The 19,633-nt window shown below is 40.6% G+C and overlaps 1 protein-coding gene across 1 annotated transcript in view; it reads right to left on the reverse strand.

Moving 5' to 3' along the window:
- pitpnm3 (PITPNM family member 3) overlaps window positions 1-19,633 on the reverse strand; it is an 82,502-nt gene that overhangs the window by 55,247 nt on the left and 7,622 nt on the right. Inside the window, exon 2 of the mRNA XM_070970037.1 lies at window positions 11,526-11,618. Within this exon, the coding sequence (XP_070826138.1) occupies window positions 11,526-11,618 (93 nt within the window). The remainder of the gene's footprint in view (window positions 1-11,525; window positions 11,619-19,633) is intronic.

Raw genomic sequence — 19,633 nt, forward strand, 5'->3', positions numbered from 1 at the left:
ATCATGTTAGTAAAGCAAAGCTACCGGATCTGCTGTACGAGAGGACAGCAAAATCCGACTTGAACAACAGGCGAAAAGAGAAATATAAGTGTGAGGTGTGCCTGCAGCCAGCAGCCTCAAGGGAGAAAAAGAGATTTTAAGACATCCTTCAACCTGTCAGCTCCAAGTGAGTAAGTGTCAGAGCAGAAGATAGAAGAATAGATGCTGTGATTGTTAAATGATGACGAAACAGCCTCGGCTGACCTCTACCGCTCTAATATTTTCAGCGATTCTCAATTTCTTGATCTCATCATAATGCATTAGTTGCAGCTGTGGAATTACCTAAATACTACTTCTGGCTTTATTTTAGGCCCATTCTACTTTCGATGACGCACTATGAAAATGAGATTGCTGAGGGGATTATCCTGTAAAATGGCAAAAACAGAATGAGTCTGTCAGGTAAGTAGGCTACAGAAGATGGATGGCATTGAAACACCCCGAGCATAGCTCAGAGGCAGACAATGCATCTGTAATTGGATATATAAAAATGAGAAAGAAAAATGTCAAAGAGGTGGAGCCAAGATTTAATTCTTTAAGTATTCACACTAATGTTTGCATGATGTGGCAGATGCACATGTACTTATACATATATGCTATTTTGCCATGATGGTATTTGGAAGGATTAGCCGGTTCAAATATTTAAAAATCCTATTGACTTTGTGGATGAAATGTCTCAACAGTTATTGGATGGATTACCATAAAATCTGTTTCAGACATTTACTTTGTTGAGCCTCTGACATGTTCATGCAGCACCATTATTACACCTGCAGAACTTTAATTTGTGTTTCCAAATGTTAGCGAGCTAACTCACTAGACTAAGTTAGCATTGTCATGTAAGTTGCCATGCTAGCAAGTAACGAGGCTTTGAAGAAACAGCTGCTAGCATGATCTTGTTTTCATAAATTTAGGTATGTGTTTCCTCATCTATTTCATTCTGTGTAAACACTAAAGTATAAGGTATATTTTTATAGCAGCTTGTATCATATTTAGATTTTAAAACCACACCAAATCCAAATGTTTTATTGCTCTCATATGTTTTTTCCTTTTGTTTTCTTCCCTACTTTGATGTATTTTGTTTGTGTTGTTTAATGCTTTATGTTGGCTGGATATGAACTACAGTTTCTTGTCTTTTCTATACATGCTTTTGCATACTGTATATGTGTCCCACACCCATATGGGACACTTTGTATCACATTTATCTGAAAACTACTCTGTAACTCACTGTTACAGATGGGTTACGACAGCATTTAATTACTCTTTATAGTGTGCCTCTGCAAGCCACAGCACTTTCTGTGAGTATATTTTTATATCTTGTTTTATGTGCATATACTTGGTATGTGGCCTTTAAAATTTCAAATATGTATGTTGTTTACTTTGTGTTGTTAATGAAACTTTAATGTCCATCGCTATTTCTATATAGCTTATTATACTTGTAATCTCTAAGTCTTAATCCAAATTCCCGTCTGTATTTAGATACTACCCCCTCCAGGATGATCATTAAAGTTTCATCTCCTCTTTTATGTTCCCACAAATAAGCTTACTGTGTATTCTGTGTGTGTGTGTGTGTCAGGGTTATTACAATTCTGTGTAGCACATTACACAAGACAGCCGTTGTGCAGCAACAGTTTCATTAAAATGAAACACTGCAGCAGCTGATTCAGCCGATCATAAAAAAAAACTTCAACCAGAGAGAAAGAACTAATCAGTGAAATCACCACCTGCAGGGACTGGCTGGGAATGAAAAATGTCTGGGTTCCAGTGGCACATGGTTCAAATCCACTGCGGGAGATGTGCTCATAAGAGGTCTTTTTCTGTACAATCAGGCACAAAATTGGACAAATTCCCAAATAGCTTATTTTTACATCATCCTGGTTGATTTCCCAAAAAAATGCTACATAAATCACTTCCTGTTTAGCCTTGAAGGACCTGGATTTTGGACTTTACCACCAGAATGCAAAAGCTGCATAAAAACAACACTTGTCTAAGAAATCCCTGCCAAAATGTAATGAACAGTTGTTGGGCCCTAGGTCTGCTGGTCCACAACATTAAATCCGTCTCTGCTCATAACTTTTCAGATTATTAAAAATGTCCAACAAACAAGCATGTAAACACGGCCTCTTTCCAGAAAGAAGCGAAGATACAGGAAGGTTGAATACACATGGATGAATCTATCCATGATGCATGCAACAAAAATATATCAAAACAAGATAGTTTACCTTTCATTTACTTCAGCCCTGACATATAGATGTAAGATTAAGGGGAATGAAGACAGACAAGGGGATGGAGGGGATTACCTTACAGACACTGATGAGCAGACACTGTCATTCTGCCACCGACAGCTCAGACAAACAAAACCAGCAGGGAATGACGTGTGCGTGTGCGAGTGTGTCTGTTTGCCATTGTACTCCTATCTTTGTGAGGGCCAGCTTGAGCTTTAAACCTAAATATCCATAACAGCTTTGGAACATAAGTTTTAACCATTTTTTTCAAGGGAAAAATGGTTGAGTGGGACGATGGGCCCTGAAGGAATCTTCACTACAAACTCGTATCTGCTGCTTCCACATGTGACTTTGTTTTGTGTTGGGAGATAAAATGCTGTAATCAGCCACATGTACAAGATACTGAAAGTTAACAAAAAAGGCAAGGAAATGAAAATGGAAGTGGATGAGCAAGTCAAATTAAAACGCACAAATCCTCCTTTCTGCCTCCTGCTGGACTCACTGAATTAAAATCTTAACGACACATTACAACTTTGGTCACCAATGTAAACGTCTTCTACATATCTTTAAGAATAGCTTGGCATTTTGGGAAATATGCTTATTTGCTTTCTTGCCGAGAGCTGGATGAGAAAAGCGGTACCATTTTTATATCTGTTCCTTCAATATGGAGCTACAGACAGAAGCTGGTTAGCTTAGCTTTGCCTAACGACTGCAAACAGGGGGTAACAGCAAACCCAGCTCTGTCCAAAGGTAAGTAGCTAAGCTAGGCTAATCAGCTGTTGACTGTAGCTTCATATTGAGTGGAAAGACATGAGAGAGTTTTGGGGAAAAGTACAGTTTTTTCCCCAAAAATGTCAAAAAAAAAAAAAAAAAAAAAGTCCTTTAAACGCTAAAATTCAATTTACTATGTCATGATGTGCATATATAATTGTACCAGCAAGATTTATGATAATCCTCATGAGCTTTCTTAACAAAATTTGTTAAAGAGACTTGGTTTTCCTAGCAGCCTTATAATAAACAAATGTCCCACTTTCATACAAACATGGTTTACCTCCCATGGCAATTTATTATGGCATTAATCTGTGGGAGCAGCCAGCACCACGAATTTCCTTTCAGCCTCAATCTGTCAATTCGCCTCATTATTTCAATTCATGTCATCAAATAACAAAAATGTGGATTAACACACAGCAAATTTGTCAACATCAACGGCTCAAATCAATAAACAATGCGGCAATTGAGTTGGCACTCGCCTGAGCTGCCTGGAGGCGCACTCAGTCACCATAAAAAATGAGACTCGTGCACAAACTTGTGTAGTTTTACATGTGTGAGATGTAAATGGAGGTTGAGTGATGCTGAGGGCGCTGTCGGGTGGAGGTGGAGCGAAGGAGCAGTATGCTGGGTGGAAGAGAGGTTGAATTTTTCTTTTTTATTATAACAGTTGAGTGGAGGGTAATTAGAATTCATCTGATTCTCGAGTAAGAATAAGAAGTGAAAGCCATCCTGAATAAATAATCCTGCTGCTGCTAGCCAGTGGAGGAACACCCATGAAAGAGATGAAACACTTTGAAACACAGAGATCCATTATGCATCTAAAGATATATGTTTCTCTCTTCGCTCTGTGAGCCTGATTTGACACATCAACACAATTTATTCCCAGACTTTCTTCTATTATCAGGGTTTAAAAGATCAAGAAATGTCATTTTATGAATCAGATTTTCAAATGCAAAGACATACGGCTTCAGAAATCTAAATATTGTCTTCAATAACAAAACTGACACTGTTATCTTCGACCCAAAACAAAGAAGGAGTTTTGTGGATGAAGCACAGTGTTTCATCTCGTTAAACAAATATTTAAAATGCAGTCTTCAATCCCGCTGAGCTTTCTCAGCAAACTAATGAAGATGAGATGTGCTATTGGCAAAGTAAAGTCATGAAATGTGAGCAAAATATTGAGAAGAGCCTGCAATATTGAAGTGTGCACAAATTATTCAGTAAAAGGTCTTTTAGTGGAGTGGTGACATCAAAGAAAATAAATGCATGACGCTCTTCACAAGAAGAGCTAAAAAAGCCTTTATGCTATGGATCCATCAGTCCAAAACATCAAGGCCCATCACCAGAAACAACAGGAGATTGGTGGATCGCTGCCGCCTGAAGTTGTGAACGTGGAAGAGGAGTGCTATAAAATCAGGGCTGTGAGCCAACAGCAACGAGGGAGATGGATGACTTGGGAGGCTGTGATTAACAGGGCCCCAAGCCAGGCTCAGCTTCCTGTTCAGGGCCTGTACGATGCGTTCACCTAACCAGAGGAAACTGGGTGGAGAGGCTACACTGGAAACATCCATCCAGTCATTCCTGAAGTCTCACAGTATCACAGAGTATCCTAGCCAGCTGCAGGGGGTGTAGGGAGACGTCTCTGCCACTGCTCCACCACCTTCAGATGTTCTGGAGTTAAAGGAGCAACATCAGTGAAGGATGGCTCCCAGCCGACAAACCTGCAGCCAGCACGATGGCACCATCAGGTAGAGATGCCCAGCAGGTGGACCCACCTGTGCTTACATCTATCGGTTTGTTCAAAGAAAAACTCCTGACAACCCCAGTGTGCTTCTGCATGCGGCACCCTCACTGAGCACAAAGCTTCAATTCAAAAGTTGAAAAGTGCATTGACTGAATAAAAAAATTAACATTTTCATAAGAAGACTGCTTTGCGTTTTATTTTTCTTTCTTCAGCGTGAGCTTCAAATGTCTTCTTATCTCCTTCCTTTCATTTGAACACTCACATCTGAGAGCTTTTGTGTCTGTATTGCAGATAAACTGGAGTTTACCTGCCACTGGAAAATTAACGTTTTATGCTCGACAGCGGAGGTGACGCTAGAGGTGGACGTGTCATGAAGCCGCTAAATATCTTCACTTTGATCTGCCTGCATGTCTGCACGTCTGCCTGAGACTCACTTCTGTGATACACTTCTGTTTTCATCGGCACTGCAGGCCGGCTCATGGGGGCTGTGACGATGTGTGGGGGCTTTGGCAGGGGCAGCTGTGTGGATGTCAGAGGAGATGATCAACAGAGATGACGGCATCAAACCATCCAGCCAACAGCTCTGCCGCTTCCACGCCGTGTCGCACAAACACTGACTGACACGCAACATCAAGTCAACCTCAGCCTCGGTTCTCATTAGAAACAACACACACAGATGTTGATGGATTTCTTTTCTGCTTCTCTGTTCTACAGCAAGACTCACATTGTCAATATTTTACCATTTGTAAATACGTTTTTGGTACAAAACAAAGTCCGCTCTTAGCATCAAGTTTAGTGCTGGTGTCTAATGCTCAGATTTGTATTCTTTATGTTCTTTTCTTCATTGCTTTGCTTTATTTATTGGACATTTGGCTGAGGAAAAACTGCATAAAACCCCGCAGTTTTGCCAGTGTTAAACTGCATATTATTTAGGGAATGTTGTCATACGGCTCCTTCTGTTCAAACACTTTAATACTCGAGAGCTCAATACCTAAACTCAGGTATCTTATCAACACTAGTATAGAAAAATTTCCAATGAACTATCTGCTGTAATCAACTGCTTTAGGAGACCAAAGTAGCTGAAGAAATTAACATATTCTTAAATAAAGTCATGGTATTTGATGTTTAGTTGCAAATCCTTTACAAATCAATAGCTAAAGTCTTAAAGGCTTAAAGTCACTGACCCAGCAGACACTTGGCGTCTGTTCTAATGAGGCTCTGCCAGACCTACATGCATTTTCACTTCTTGCTTTAAGGCTGTTTAGCTTTCAGTCTGGTTCTTCAAGAAATGAAACACATCACTCCTTGGTTGCTCTGGCTTAATGTTTAGGGTCACTGCTGCAGCCTCCCAAAATTGGGGAACGATGTATAAAAATGGCGACTAGCCCTGTACTCTTGACCCTATTGATGTCAGAGTGACGGGTCACCACAGCGCTCAGAGCAGTTAGGGGTTGAATGCCTCGCTCATGGGCACCGCCTCAGTGCCTTGGAGGTGAATTGGCACTTCCCTGGGTACCTGGTTCAAGTCCATGCTGGGCTTAAACCGGCCCAAAGCCCAGTCCTTATGGACTGAGCTGCTGCTGCCCCACTTACGGTCATTGTTTCATTTCAAATCAAATCGGGTGGATTACAGAGGAAAAACAGCAGAAAATGTTATACAATACTTGTGGACTGGGCTTGTGGATGCATTATTATGCTGTGAACACAACGCTGTGCACTTCAACAGCAACCTTTGATCAGCTTGAAGCAGCTCCACACTGCCACTGGCCATGTACATTGAAGTGTCTCAAAAAAGACACAGAAAGAGCATCACAATATGGCCTAAATTAAAATCCCAAATTTATTGTTGAGATGCATCATCTCATTTCAGGAGGCATCTGACAAGATATGACAAGAAATATTTATATAGGGACCGTGCACGAGCAAGAAAGACGATAAGAAAGTATAAAACACACAACACTAACAGCCCAGGCTCATCTTTTTAGCAAAAAACTGAGCAAATTCCTGACAGTCTTGATACATTTTCATAGTTTTTGTGGGTCCGCTGGGTTGCATAGAGTGGATGAAAGCATCCATCATAACCACATAAATAAACCCCCTCAAGCTTATTGTGATGGTTTGAGTGGTAGGCCAATAATATGACAAACACCCCCTCAATCACTCTCCAGTCTAAATCCTTTACTTTCCCTTTTCTATAAAAAGATTAAATTACTTTGGCTAAAGAAAAGATATATTCAGCGTGCCTGGTGGAAATAAAAATGTATATGCAGTTTCATGCAGCTAAGATTGAGAGTTGCAGTGTTGCAGTTAGCAATCGGCTGTAGTGAGCCATAACTTCAACAACCCTTTTATGACCTTGATCTGGTTTCCCTTTTAAGGGAGGCATCCTTCATACTGAGCATATGTTTATGTTTGGAATAACTTGCTCTGTTGCCTTTTCTGCAGAGCTGAGCTCCTCTTTCCCCCCTGACCTCAGACAATAAAGTCGCATAGCAACCGCACTGAAAAAAACACCCCTCACACACCCCCTCCTCGCTGTTCTAGCTTTATTTTCTCTTACACAGTTAAACTAGCTTTGTTGTATTTCATCTTTCAATGAGAAGCTTCATTATTGATTGCAACAGCCAAGCTTTCATGCAACTTGAAAGGATAATGCAAGGTTTTCACAACCCAAGACCTCAAAAACACTGGCCTGCCTCAAAGTCCTTCTAATGTTGTGCATCAATGAGGGATGACAAAATGAGATATAAAATGTTTGGTCTCTGTAGAAAAGGGTAGCAAATAATAAGCCAATTAGAGTTAGAAAAAAAAAAGCCTGAAATGAAAGATGGGAACAAAAACTGAGCGATACCTCACAAACATCTAGACTTAAATGTGTCACGAGGTAAGCTGTACCTCATGACACATGGATATAGGAACTTCAAAATGACTTATTCTACTTGAAACTGCCCAATTTATAACTAAAATACAATAATATTACACTGATTGGCTGCAGCAAACCACAATTTCACCAATTTGCATGGCGTGTGACAGCATGTAAGTAGTTTGTGTGACTAATAAAGGGGATTGTCCCTCCAATTCTTCTTCTTCTACACAGTTTAGTTCATTCATTGTTTAATTGGAGGCTTTGTTCCCGAACCTTTAATGCTGTATGTCCCAGGGTTGAAATGACAGTCGTGAGAAATAAAAAGACATTACGCCCTTAAAGACTAGATCTGCTCATGGTGGTTCTGTTCTGGGGGTTTATGTCAGCAGCTGATTAGCTTAGCTTAGCTTAGCTTAGCTTAGCACAAAGACTGAGAACATGTGGAAACAGCTAGCGTAGCTCCGCCCAGCGCTCACAAACTACTTCTACCAGCAGTTTTCAAGCTTGTGAACACATTTGTTTAATTCATTCATGTGACACAATGAAAGCTGAAGCTTCAGCCGTTAGCCTTTTAGCTTAGCTTAGAAAAAGGACTGGAAACAGTTAGCCCGGCTCTGTCTCAAGGTAACAAAATCACCTACCAGAACCTCTAAAGCTCACTGACTAACACATTATACAAAAAGCAAAGTGTAAAAACAACAATTTGTGGGTTTATTGGGGTTTTAGAGGCATTGCGATCACATTTCGCTTTCCCCTTGGACAGAGCTAGACTAACTGCTTCCAATCTTTATGCTCAACTAAGCTAACTAAGCTTGTTGTATTAGAGCTTCATATTTACTGATCAAACATGAGGGAGTCAATTGTCTAATCTAACTCCTGGCAAGAAAGCAAATCTCTCAACATGTCAAACTATTCTTTTTGAACTCAACAGCACGAATTGCAACCACACACGAGAAACATTTGGTCTCTGCTTTTGTTTGCTGTTGCAGTCTCTCCTCATGCTCTGTGATGGAGGGAGACACAGGACATCTCTGTTCATCATTGTCCCTTCACATTCAGTGAAGAGATAGCTTGTGGGATCTCAAGCTGCAGATAGTGTGAGGATGATGAGGTAGTACATCTGTTAACGTAAAGCACACGCACATATCATCTTATCCCCTGGTGATTCCTTGACGTTGACAGGCGCCTTGACTCCGGTCTCACAAAATGCATTTCGAGCAGTGCACAGCCCTGGCCCGTGACAGCTGTGATAAGGATAAATATTTCATGCTTTCTAGGAGCGCGTGCAGCGAACGGGCCTTTTTTGGCAAACAGAATATGCAAGGGAAAGGCACGGGGGGGAAATCAAAATTAAGGGAGGGAAGCGAATGAATTTTTGATTGAGGCAGGAAGAGTGAAAGGAAGATGAGATAAACAAAAGTAAGAGTGAGTGACAGGAGAGAATGAAAAAAGTTATATGGTGTTAAAAGTGACGTTATACTGCAGCACTCAAGATTTCCTCTAAGGACAAAAAATCTTTTCCAGCATGTTCAGGTTGGCCTCTAATCCACTGAGCCACATTTTCAGCATGTTTTTATGTCATGTGAAGGAACGTTGAACAGAAACTCTCATTACACCCCTGGCTATTGACTGACTTTTTATAATAATAACACATAATTGATTAGTATCACTACCATCAGTCTCTTGGGGGATAAGAACTTGGAGTGGATAATTGGTGGGATAAGTATTCCTCTTATTCACTGATGAACTCCTCCTGTGACTGTGAAAAGGCTAGTAGCCGAACAAGCTCTCAAGTGCGTCTATTTGTGGTCAATCTTCAGCAGTAAAGTGGACAAAGAGACTGGTTTTTAAACACTGAGGAATGATGAAGGTCAATGCATGATCCTTTTGTTGCTCATGCTCTCTGGTTTGATCTGAAGTCAGATGTCACCCAATTCAGTCATAACAACAATCCACAAGTGAACATTGATTTACACCAACCCACACCAGAGCATACAGTGCTGACCAGATAATTCTCCTGGATTATCACCGGCTCGTTTCAGTAATTTTTCCAAGTAAAAATGACAAATATTCCTTAGTTCCAGCTTCTCAATTGTGGCGATTTCCTGCTTTTCTTTGTCTTAGACTATAGTTGACAGAAAAGTTTTACTGTTTCTAGGGCAAAACAAGACATTTAAACTAAAGGGCATTTTGTTCTGATGTTTTCTGGACGAAATGATTAATCAAGACAATAAATGGCAGATTATCCAATAATGTGAATAACTGCGCTATATTTAGTTGGTGAGTACAGAAAGCAGTTGTTGGACAGACAACATTGTAGTGGTGCTGATATTTTTATTTAAAGTATACATGAGATATACGTCTGTAAGCCAAGGAGAATCCAGGACCCCTGGAGCTAAAACTGGTCCATCAAAGAGCATCAGACCACTCAAAGTGCTTTCTTTCTACACAACAGAGCATATTGCGATCCTTCGTTCGGTTTAATTTCAACATTTTTCTTCCCTGCACTGTTTGGCTGTGTGTAGCGGCATCTTCTTGTTTTTGTTTTTCTGGCCTCACCCCAAATACTACTAATGGACTGCAAATGGATGCATTTATATAGTGCTTATCTAGTCTACTTTGACTACTCGAAGTGCTTTACCTGCTCTACCTGCTGAGTCACAGGCATCAGTTTGTCCAAATACGACTTCTCTGTGGGTCTTTACTGGTTTTCTTTTGGTTGTCTTGGTGCCTGTACTGTATTACACAGTAAATTCAACACAGGATATCTTTTTATCATCTGGCTTCACTAATCCTACAACTGCAATCACACTAGCGGTCACAATTTTCCCAATGAGCATGTTCACATAAAACAGTGTTTGTGGCACATGACCAATCGCGAACATGGACAAGAGTACTGGCAGCAGAGTTGCATATTTTACAAATGAAGAGAATATAATAGACAAATACAAGGAAGTTTAACATATAATCCAGGCTAAAAGCAACACAGTCAGCTGCCAAATGCAGGAAAAACAGTGAGCAAAATATTGCTGACTGTGTGAATGTGTAAATTAACAGGCTTAATATCACTGCCCGATCAGTAAGGCACCAGTAAATCTGAGTATAATTATATCTGAGCATGTCATTAAATGAATGTGTTACTTCAGTATACTTCAACAATTTTTATTCTTTCAGCTGCAACCTTGGCAGTGCCAAATGGACTTGGGAGCAAACAAAAAATAAATATAAAAACATAATTCAAAGAGGTAAATAGGCTTCAAATCTTAAGAACAAGTACAAGGCTTGAGTGCTTCAATCGATCTCTTGTTGTAGGACAAAATCAGTATACAAATACTGTATCGCTCATATAAGAAATCATCAGGGAAAGCCAAAAGGCTTTGCCAGCTTCTGTTCTGTTCGGTGCTTTTATGCACTTCCATCTGTTATCTCGAACATAGGTGTGGAGGTGTGGAGCATAAAATACCATGGAAATATTCCAAGAAGTGAACCACCGTCATGACCCTGAAGACCCAGTGTTATACCTGAAGCTACCTCGCTAACCCCAAAATCCTGCTTCACAGTACATAAATAAAATAGTGATTACCGTTGCATTTGTTGTGGTGTGCTTGACCAATCACAATCTGTAGCACTGTTGGCAACCTTTGAACGTATCTGTGTTTAGTAACACCTCTTGAGCAACGATGAAATTTAGCTCCAGCAACTTGGATACAAAAGCATAACCCATGACAATGACTAAATGTTACGTTTCATTAAGTTCCTGTGTTGGAAAGGGGCTCCAAGAGTCACAAGAATTTCAGATCATTTCTGAGGATATTACTGCTGGAGAAAGAGAAGATCTACATGGTAAACATAGGATAAAATGGACAAAATAAAATGTAATACTAACCTCTGGCATCAAAGAACTCCTCATCGGAGCTGTCGACCGATTCTTGTGCGATATTCTGCAGACACCAATGAGTGGCGCTGTGCTTTCGTGATCCTGTGGGTCAGAAAAATAAAGTCAGACAGAAAATCTGCTTTCAGACTGGAGGAATGACAAGCAGGGTCGTGCCATTAATCACGGAACTCAAGGATAGACAAATCAAGCGTATTTATATTTTTCCTCTCGGTTGATAACTCTCAAAATTTCAGAGTGAAAAGCAAAGCATGAATGCCCCAGGTGGGGATAGATGGCCTTTCAAGTATCACAGCAGGTGAAAAGACCCGAATGGACTTTCCTTTGAGCCGTGTCATAGCACACAAGTGTCTCAGCAAGGAAGCCAGGCAGAGTTTTTTTTATGACCTTCTGATACAAGAGCAGGGATAAAAAGGGATTTAGAGCACTTTCCATTTGTTGACAATATTCACTCTCAAGTACCCAGATATAAAACCATAGCAAACAACAGAGTACAACACACAATGAAGCAGAAAGTGGTGGTAAAAAGGCCAGTTGAAACTGAGAAAACAAGCTCAGGTTGTTGATAATAAACTCAATTAAGTAATGACACTGTAGTTTAGCACAAAAATATTACAACTTGCAGGATCTCTTTTCAAGTGCAATTATGCTTAATTGTCAGGCTCTGAGTATCGTTCATTTAAAAGGTAACTTAAGGCTAAAAAGCAACGTTTTGCAAAAGACTTGTTGCACCTGTAACCACATCCAACAGTGATGTCATGCTGTCCCAGAGTGCACCTGTACATCACTGCATCAAGGTGAAAAAAAGAAACCACTAGAGGTCACCAAAAACAAGACTTTCATTGGGTGTTGAGTTACTCTTTAATGTCATTAAAAGTCGAAGGGGCTCCTCCTCACTGTGATGATTCAGCTGTAATGGACCCCATGTCTCCGTTGTTGTGGCCTGGGGCAAAATCTTGAAGCTTCGTTTTCCCATTTTCATTCGAGTTCATTGCATCCTTCCTGACATGTCAGATAAGAGACAATGTGGCTGTGGACTTCCCATTGTTCCAACTGCCTATTATTCTGAAACCACAGTAGTCCAAAAAATGTCCCACTGGCCTAAAAGTCCCATCCAAAGATCCAGTGCTCCAAAAATACACATTCTCCCTTGATTTTTTTCTCACCCATGTTCCACAAAGCCCCATCTGACTGTGTCTAGTGTTCGCTGTTTGTTTATGGTTGACTCGGAGCAGGTCTTCACAGAATATGGGTGGAAAAAATGCGAGGAGAGTATGAATTTTCAGAGCAATGTCCGTTTGTTTTCGGGATACCAGGATGTCGTACAAACGGGCCTCCAGTCCAATGGGACTTTTTGGATAATTGGGGTTTCAGAATAATTGGCATGGCACCATGTGGCCATGGGCGAGACTTTGCTACATGACACTTACTATCATATGAATCATAGGAATCAGGCAACGTTGAATAAACCGGCCCAAATGGCACCATTAAATTCAACTAAATTTACCTGCTTGCAAGTGGATAGAAAATAGTTAAACACACAATAAAACACAAATAAAACGACTGCAATCATTTGCAAACTGCATTTACTATGTTAACAGTTTTACGAAGCGTTCCCGAGCCCATGTAGTAACATCCATGATACTATCACCTGTTACCCATGAACCTGTTTACCTGTGGAATGTTCCAAACAGGTGTTTTTGGAGCATTCCACAACTATCCCAGTCTTTGGTTGCTAATAAACTAAGAAATTATTATATAAATCCAACCATCAATTATTAGAATCCAATATTCTATTCTGAGGTGGGCCGTTCTGTATAATCAGTGCATTTACTTTTGGCACTTTTAAGTATAATTTAATGCTAATACTTTTACTTTCATTTTTACTTGAATACAGGATCTTTTGAATTTGAATAGCCTACTTCTTCCGCCACTGTAAAATTTGGACGAATGACTCAGTATCCTTTCTGACCAGGAGAATCACAACATCCTACACATAAAAAGCCAACATGACTACCAAGTTAGGGAAAAGATGAAGCTCTCTCTGCAGCCTCTAACTTAGCAGCAACTCAGTCCGTCAGCAAATGGTTCTCCAGGATCCCTGAACCACTACAGTCTTTAACCCTGTTTTCTTGGCCTATACTGGATGACGAGTGAGGGGGCTTGGCGAGGATTAGTTTGATCCTTGTGTGAGCATTGACTGGGCATCACTATACAGACCTGCATTTCTCATGAATCTCTCACAGCAATCCCTTATATACCATCCCTGAATGCTAATTTGTGCCAACTTAATTGCCAGTAGGGGACCTCAACATATATACAAAGGGTGATCTGGTCAAATTACACAATTCTCTGCGGACACAGAAATAATTAGTGCACAAAACATTAAAATGATTACCATTTTCAAGAAAACACCAACCACTTAGGTTTTATACTTAAACACCAGCTCTGTATGAAATACACAATGAACTGGAGGAAAATTTACATCACACAAACCTCTTGCTATGCCTGTCATGCTAAGTTAGTTAGAGACATGCTAATGTGTGCAACCTGCATTAGAGCAGACAAAAACACTGCAAAGGGCAAACTTGTAGGCCTGTGTGCTTGCAAATTTCTGACCAGTCACACTCTTATGTGACAGTGCTGAGTGCTTCATGGGCACATGTCGAGTGGGAAGAGGAGCTGATGGTGTGCACAGCATGAACAAAGGAAAGGAGCTAAAGGAACTGCCAAACAGCTATCCATCATGGGATCTGATTTGTTGAGTGCACTGAATACACTGTGGGTCACCTTATCAGGCTTTTCAAGTGATTTTAAAGTACTGTTTTTATTCAATGGATCCACTGTCGGCAGATACCCGTGTGTATTCTGTGGATGTTAGTGGCTCGCTCAGTTTACTCCTGCAGCTGCACAAACACTTTCAATGTCTTAAGGTTTAGGAAATCTAACCATTTGCGTGACTTGAGCTTCACACCGGAGGGCCTATCACCATGCAATGCCTTCCCCACTGGGTAATGGAAATGATTGCTGCAGCACCCCGCAGGGCATTGCAGTACACTGTATCCCCACAGATGCTGAGTGAATGTTTGAAAGAACTACAGATTATGATCCCACAAACAGCAGGAGCGCAAATCTGAACAGACCATCCTGCTTATACCTAGAAGACAGGAACAAGGAAAAAGAACATTTTGAGAATAGGGAGAGGATGTCCCTCCTCTTCGCATCTACAAGCCAATCACTGTAAGTTGGCATGTTGCTTCAGGTTGCTGAGGACTACAGGGAGGAGAGTGCTCCTTCAATCATGTGTATATGTACTGATAGGATAAAATGCGTACAGATGGAAAGGGAGAGGAGGAGATGGGAGCTCAGTGTATCATGGGAAATCCCCTGGCAGTCTTGGCATATAGCAGCATAACTAACAGATGGTTCAGGGCTCACCTGAGCCAGACAAATCTATAAGCTTTATCAAAGAGGCCAATTTTAAGCTTACTCTTGAATGTGGTGAAGGCGTCTGCATCCCAAACCCAAACTGGGAGCTGCCTCTAAAGGAGAGACGCTTGCCTCCCATTCTGCCTTGGGGCAGAAGAGTCTCTAGGACCCACAATTAACCCTGAATTTTTGGAATACAGCGTTCTAGTGGAGTAATAGGATACTGTGAGCGCTTTGAGATATGATGGTAGCTGACCATTAAGGGCTTTGTGGGCAAGGAGTTGGATTTGAATTAAATTCTGGATTTACAAGGAGCCAGTTCAGAGAAGCTAATATGGAAGAAATTTGATCTCTTTTTGCAATAATCTAGCTGGGAAGTAACTAATGCAGTAGCAGTGCACTAGCTTTTCTGCATCATTTTGAAACAGGATGTGCTTGATTTTTGGCCATGTTGTGTAGGTGAAAAAAGGCAGTCCTTGAAGTTTGTTTTATGTGGGAGTTAAAGGACGAGTAAATGTAGCTGAAAAATGGCTGAATGGACAGTTTGTAGGATGCTAAGAGCGTCTGGTCTGATTGAATTGAAGTAACACATCCAGGCGCGGCCATGGGCCCTATATTCCTGAAAAAAATGGCTCAATTTCCACCTAACATAATGTGTCATGGAAATGATTTGTGCTGTAAAAAGAATTAGCAAAGTATTGTCAACAATGATACCAAATGACAATCTATAAAGTAGAGCTCCAGCCTTTCTCACTAATCAAACAGACATAAACTCTGTTTCACAGCGCTTAAAAAAAATCACTTACGAAAGAGCAATTGATAATTCATCATTTGCTCTGATCAAATTGCTTTTGTCTGCAAAAGCATGCAAAGCCAGAACAGCTTGTCTTTTAAAACTAAATGTGCAACTTATTGAGACATTGAGACAGGGAGAGACGGGGAGAAGGCCGGCACTTCACTGGGCTATGTTCAAAGAAAATCTGTGTGTAGGTATTTAAAAGGATTTACTTCAGAGCAAGACAACACATGGCTGCATGTGATTCATCTCATCCGTCTTTCATCCCTTTCTTTCCATTATCCACCTCCAGCGGGGGTTACACAGAAGCCTGCGGGGGCTGATACAGTGGGCTGACAGCACTGACCCTGGAGCAGCTCCATTGCAATCACTGGTTATAGCCTCTATATCTGTTGCCTGCATACAGGTAGGAATCTCAGGCCTTACTACACACACATGGCTGCAGTGCTAAACATGTGTGAGGAGGTAGTGCTGAGATTTTAATGTATCACAGCACACTACTGGGTCAAATGTTTGACTTAATGCAAAAATGCCTGCAAATGCTATTTGGTAAAAAGGTATGTTTCAGGTGAAGAGCTTTCTGCTTTGATCAATACTGCGCACTACCTGTCCAGCATCAAACAGCAGACCGGCACAGTTAGCAACTATCTTGTGAGAGCATTTATTTGCTTAAGAACCAGATTTCCCTCAGATGTGGAGATCAAAACCAGAGCTAAAAGAAGAGTGAATATACATTCATCAGGTGGTCAGAAGCACGAATCCAAATAAAAGCGAATGATGCTGCACGTCTGTGGGATATCACTGACTGTGTTGCAGTGTTGGGAACAGTGTTGGGACATTACAGTTACTAATCCCAGTTAAGCTTACCAGGCATTTGATGGAAGGCTGATATCAGCTTCCTTTCTCCGCATTCAGTTAACACACAATTTCTGGATGCGTTAGCTTGGTGCAAAAGAGGAGAAAACCACTAAGCTGTCTCACTTATATGTTGTGTCTTAGCTGGCTTGCTAAAGTAATCCACTGGTAATCCTTCAATCAGGACTTGCCAGGTTTAGTACAGAGCATTGGAGGGCGTGCATGAACCCCACCGCTTGTGACTACAAACAGCAGGCCGACTGCTTGTTAAACCAGCGTCTTGTGTTGTGTTTCTACATTTTAAACACAGTGTAGCTGACGTGGGCGTGAATGCTTTTGAGTTGTTTAAGGCACTTTTCACAAAACTGTGCTGAGTTACTAAAGTAATGTGATGAAGAATGTAGACTGACTAATTACTTTTATTGTTTAGCAAAGTTAAGTTTTTTCCGTGAGAAGGATGTCATGAATATTAACTATTAACAAGACAATACAATGTTAATGTACTTTTTGATGTATTTTTTGATGCACTGCTCACAAGTGCCCAAAAAAATGAATAATTTCAGGTTTAACCAAAAAAAAAAGGGTTCAAATCCAACTGAAAACATATTTAGTAATCCCTTTTTGGCATCAAAAGTAATGTCGATATGTATTTTAACTGTATAGTTTATAGTTTATTAAAGGATGTAAATCAATAACAGAAATGCTCCTTTTCCTCTCAGCTGGCTGAGGACGGTGTCTGTGTTTGATTAACAGCAGCTGATTAACAGCAGGCTGCCAGTGTCAGTGTTACACCGCAGGGAACGAGACACGGAGTTAACAAATTTGCACTGTAGCCTTAATGTCACTGGCAGACAGTGAGCTATTAGCAGTGGGTTTGAAGAGTAAGGGCCACACTGGTGTCTAACTGGACCAAAGTCATCTGTAGGTACGTATACATGCTGTTTAATGTGCAGCAGCTGAGCAGCCAATTGTCAATCTGGCCTGTAAAATGACTTTCACAGTGCATGCTGCCCCAGCGAATGTTTGCTTGGCGGCTTGTTCAACAAGCTAATCTGCAGAACAAGACGTCTGTTGGCTACGTTCCTCAGGTTAGGGTTTGAGTTCAGGTTTTGTCCCAAACGCATCAGGAGAGTTAATTAAGTTAATTCCTGTAGGAAGAAAGAGCTCATTATAAGATAACACAAACACAACTATTCCCATTTTCAGGTGACTGTACACTAATGAAAACATAGTAATGAATATTATCTTCCATTTCTGCCAATAAATCCCTGTAAATCTTCCACAGTGGTCAAAAAAAGGAAACTTGTACCTCACTGAGTTAAAGACACTTCCCTGGTCTAGTATTATGCTCTAAGCAGTTTACAAAGACAAGAAGTGACTCCACCAGAAGAGAATCACCTAATCTTGTTGCAAACAGAAAAACCTAGTCGGCTGCATCTTTCACCCTCCAACGGGCTCTCCGACAGCAATGGCCACCTGGTTTTGCTTTGAGGGTATTTGTCTGGCAGTGTGAATGATTGTCAAAGAAAGGTGGGAAAGAGGCACAGTTGCTGTGAGCGGAATTAAATGGCGTTTTAAAGGAATCTGAAAATGATGCAATCTCAGAATTTTACAACTTTTACTGCAAGGGTTATTGTATAAAAATCTGTAGACAGTATTCCACCATACGCTGGTTTTCATGAAAGAAACTGAAATAAAGGGGGGGTTTTTTTACCAGCTGACATTTTTCCAAAAAGATAAATACAGAGAAACTGGTCAGGAATCAAATCAATATCCATCTGAGGTGATGATTTGCTACAGATGTGCCCAAACTGTATTTATGAACTGAAAAGTTAAATCTATTATCTGTGATGACTAAACGTTAACAGTATAATAAGTGAGCAGAGAACATCTCGCTCCCTGCATGATTCATATGCGATATGATATTTACAATGGGAGAAAATCTCTCTCTCTGACCTTGGTTATTCAACTGAAACGAACCCTATAATTTACTAATCTATATGGCATTTTCCACTGATTCGCAGTGTGAATTGCACACTAAAAACATATGATTGAAGGGAAATTCAATGCAGACACATTAAGCTGTAGGGCTGTAATAAAAATGGAAAATGTTCCACTGGAAGGCGGCTGCTGAGGAGGGATTTGGGATGGTAACCGGGAGAGAAGTAAGAAATAGCTCGAGTGCAGCTCCTGAAAGATTTATAATTGAACTCATTCATCTTTCTATCTCCCCTATTACACATACAGTATATGCTGCCACTACTTTGCCAAAAATCATACTAAAAAGATAACAACTAACTTTGGACTGCACAGCTGCCTCCAGCTGTATAGAGAATGAGTTGGAAATGTATCTTAACCCCGCTTTTATAACAGTTTTATTGTTGAACGTCATGAAATATTAAAAGTAAAAACCATGTTAACAGTGAATAAACAAACAATAGCGATAAAAACAAGATTAAAGTGCATAAATGCCTGTTCACTGTGTTTTCAGAGGTTATTTAAAGAGCTTTTCAAGGCAAATTATCCCAGAAATTGAGATTCAGCACCTCAGGCCCCCGTGGGCTCTGAGTACATCTTATATATGAATAACAATCGCATAGTTCAAAGGTGTAATGGTTCTTAATTTGGTTCTGTGGCCGTTGGGTCTCTTATACTGGATCTGATCATCTGAGGTTCATCATACATCTGGCTTTAATTGCAGTTAAATTCATCTTGCAGGTGGCTTTCACAGAAGGGCGTCACTTCCACGAATCTCACAGGACACATGCATAAGCAGTTCCTTCACAAACGCACTTGCATCTCAAAGGGGTATACGCAGAGTGGAAAGTGTGGCAACTCCTGACACAAAATGGGTTTTTAATCCTCTGGAGCGGAAATATCAAAGTCAAGTACAACTGCCTAGAATATTTACGGAAACACAGTAGTGTTACTAAAAGGGGAGTTTTACTCACTGCATGGACTCAAAAAATAATTAGTGCATGTTGAGACATCTGCAGACGCCCCATCAATCCACACAGTC

Source organism: Chaetodon trifascialis, chromosome 9, assembly GCF_039877785.1.
Source record: "Chaetodon trifascialis isolate fChaTrf1 chromosome 9, fChaTrf1.hap1, whole genome shotgun sequence".
Lineage (NCBI taxonomy): Eukaryota > Metazoa > Chordata > Actinopteri > Chaetodontiformes > Chaetodontidae > Chaetodon > Chaetodon trifascialis.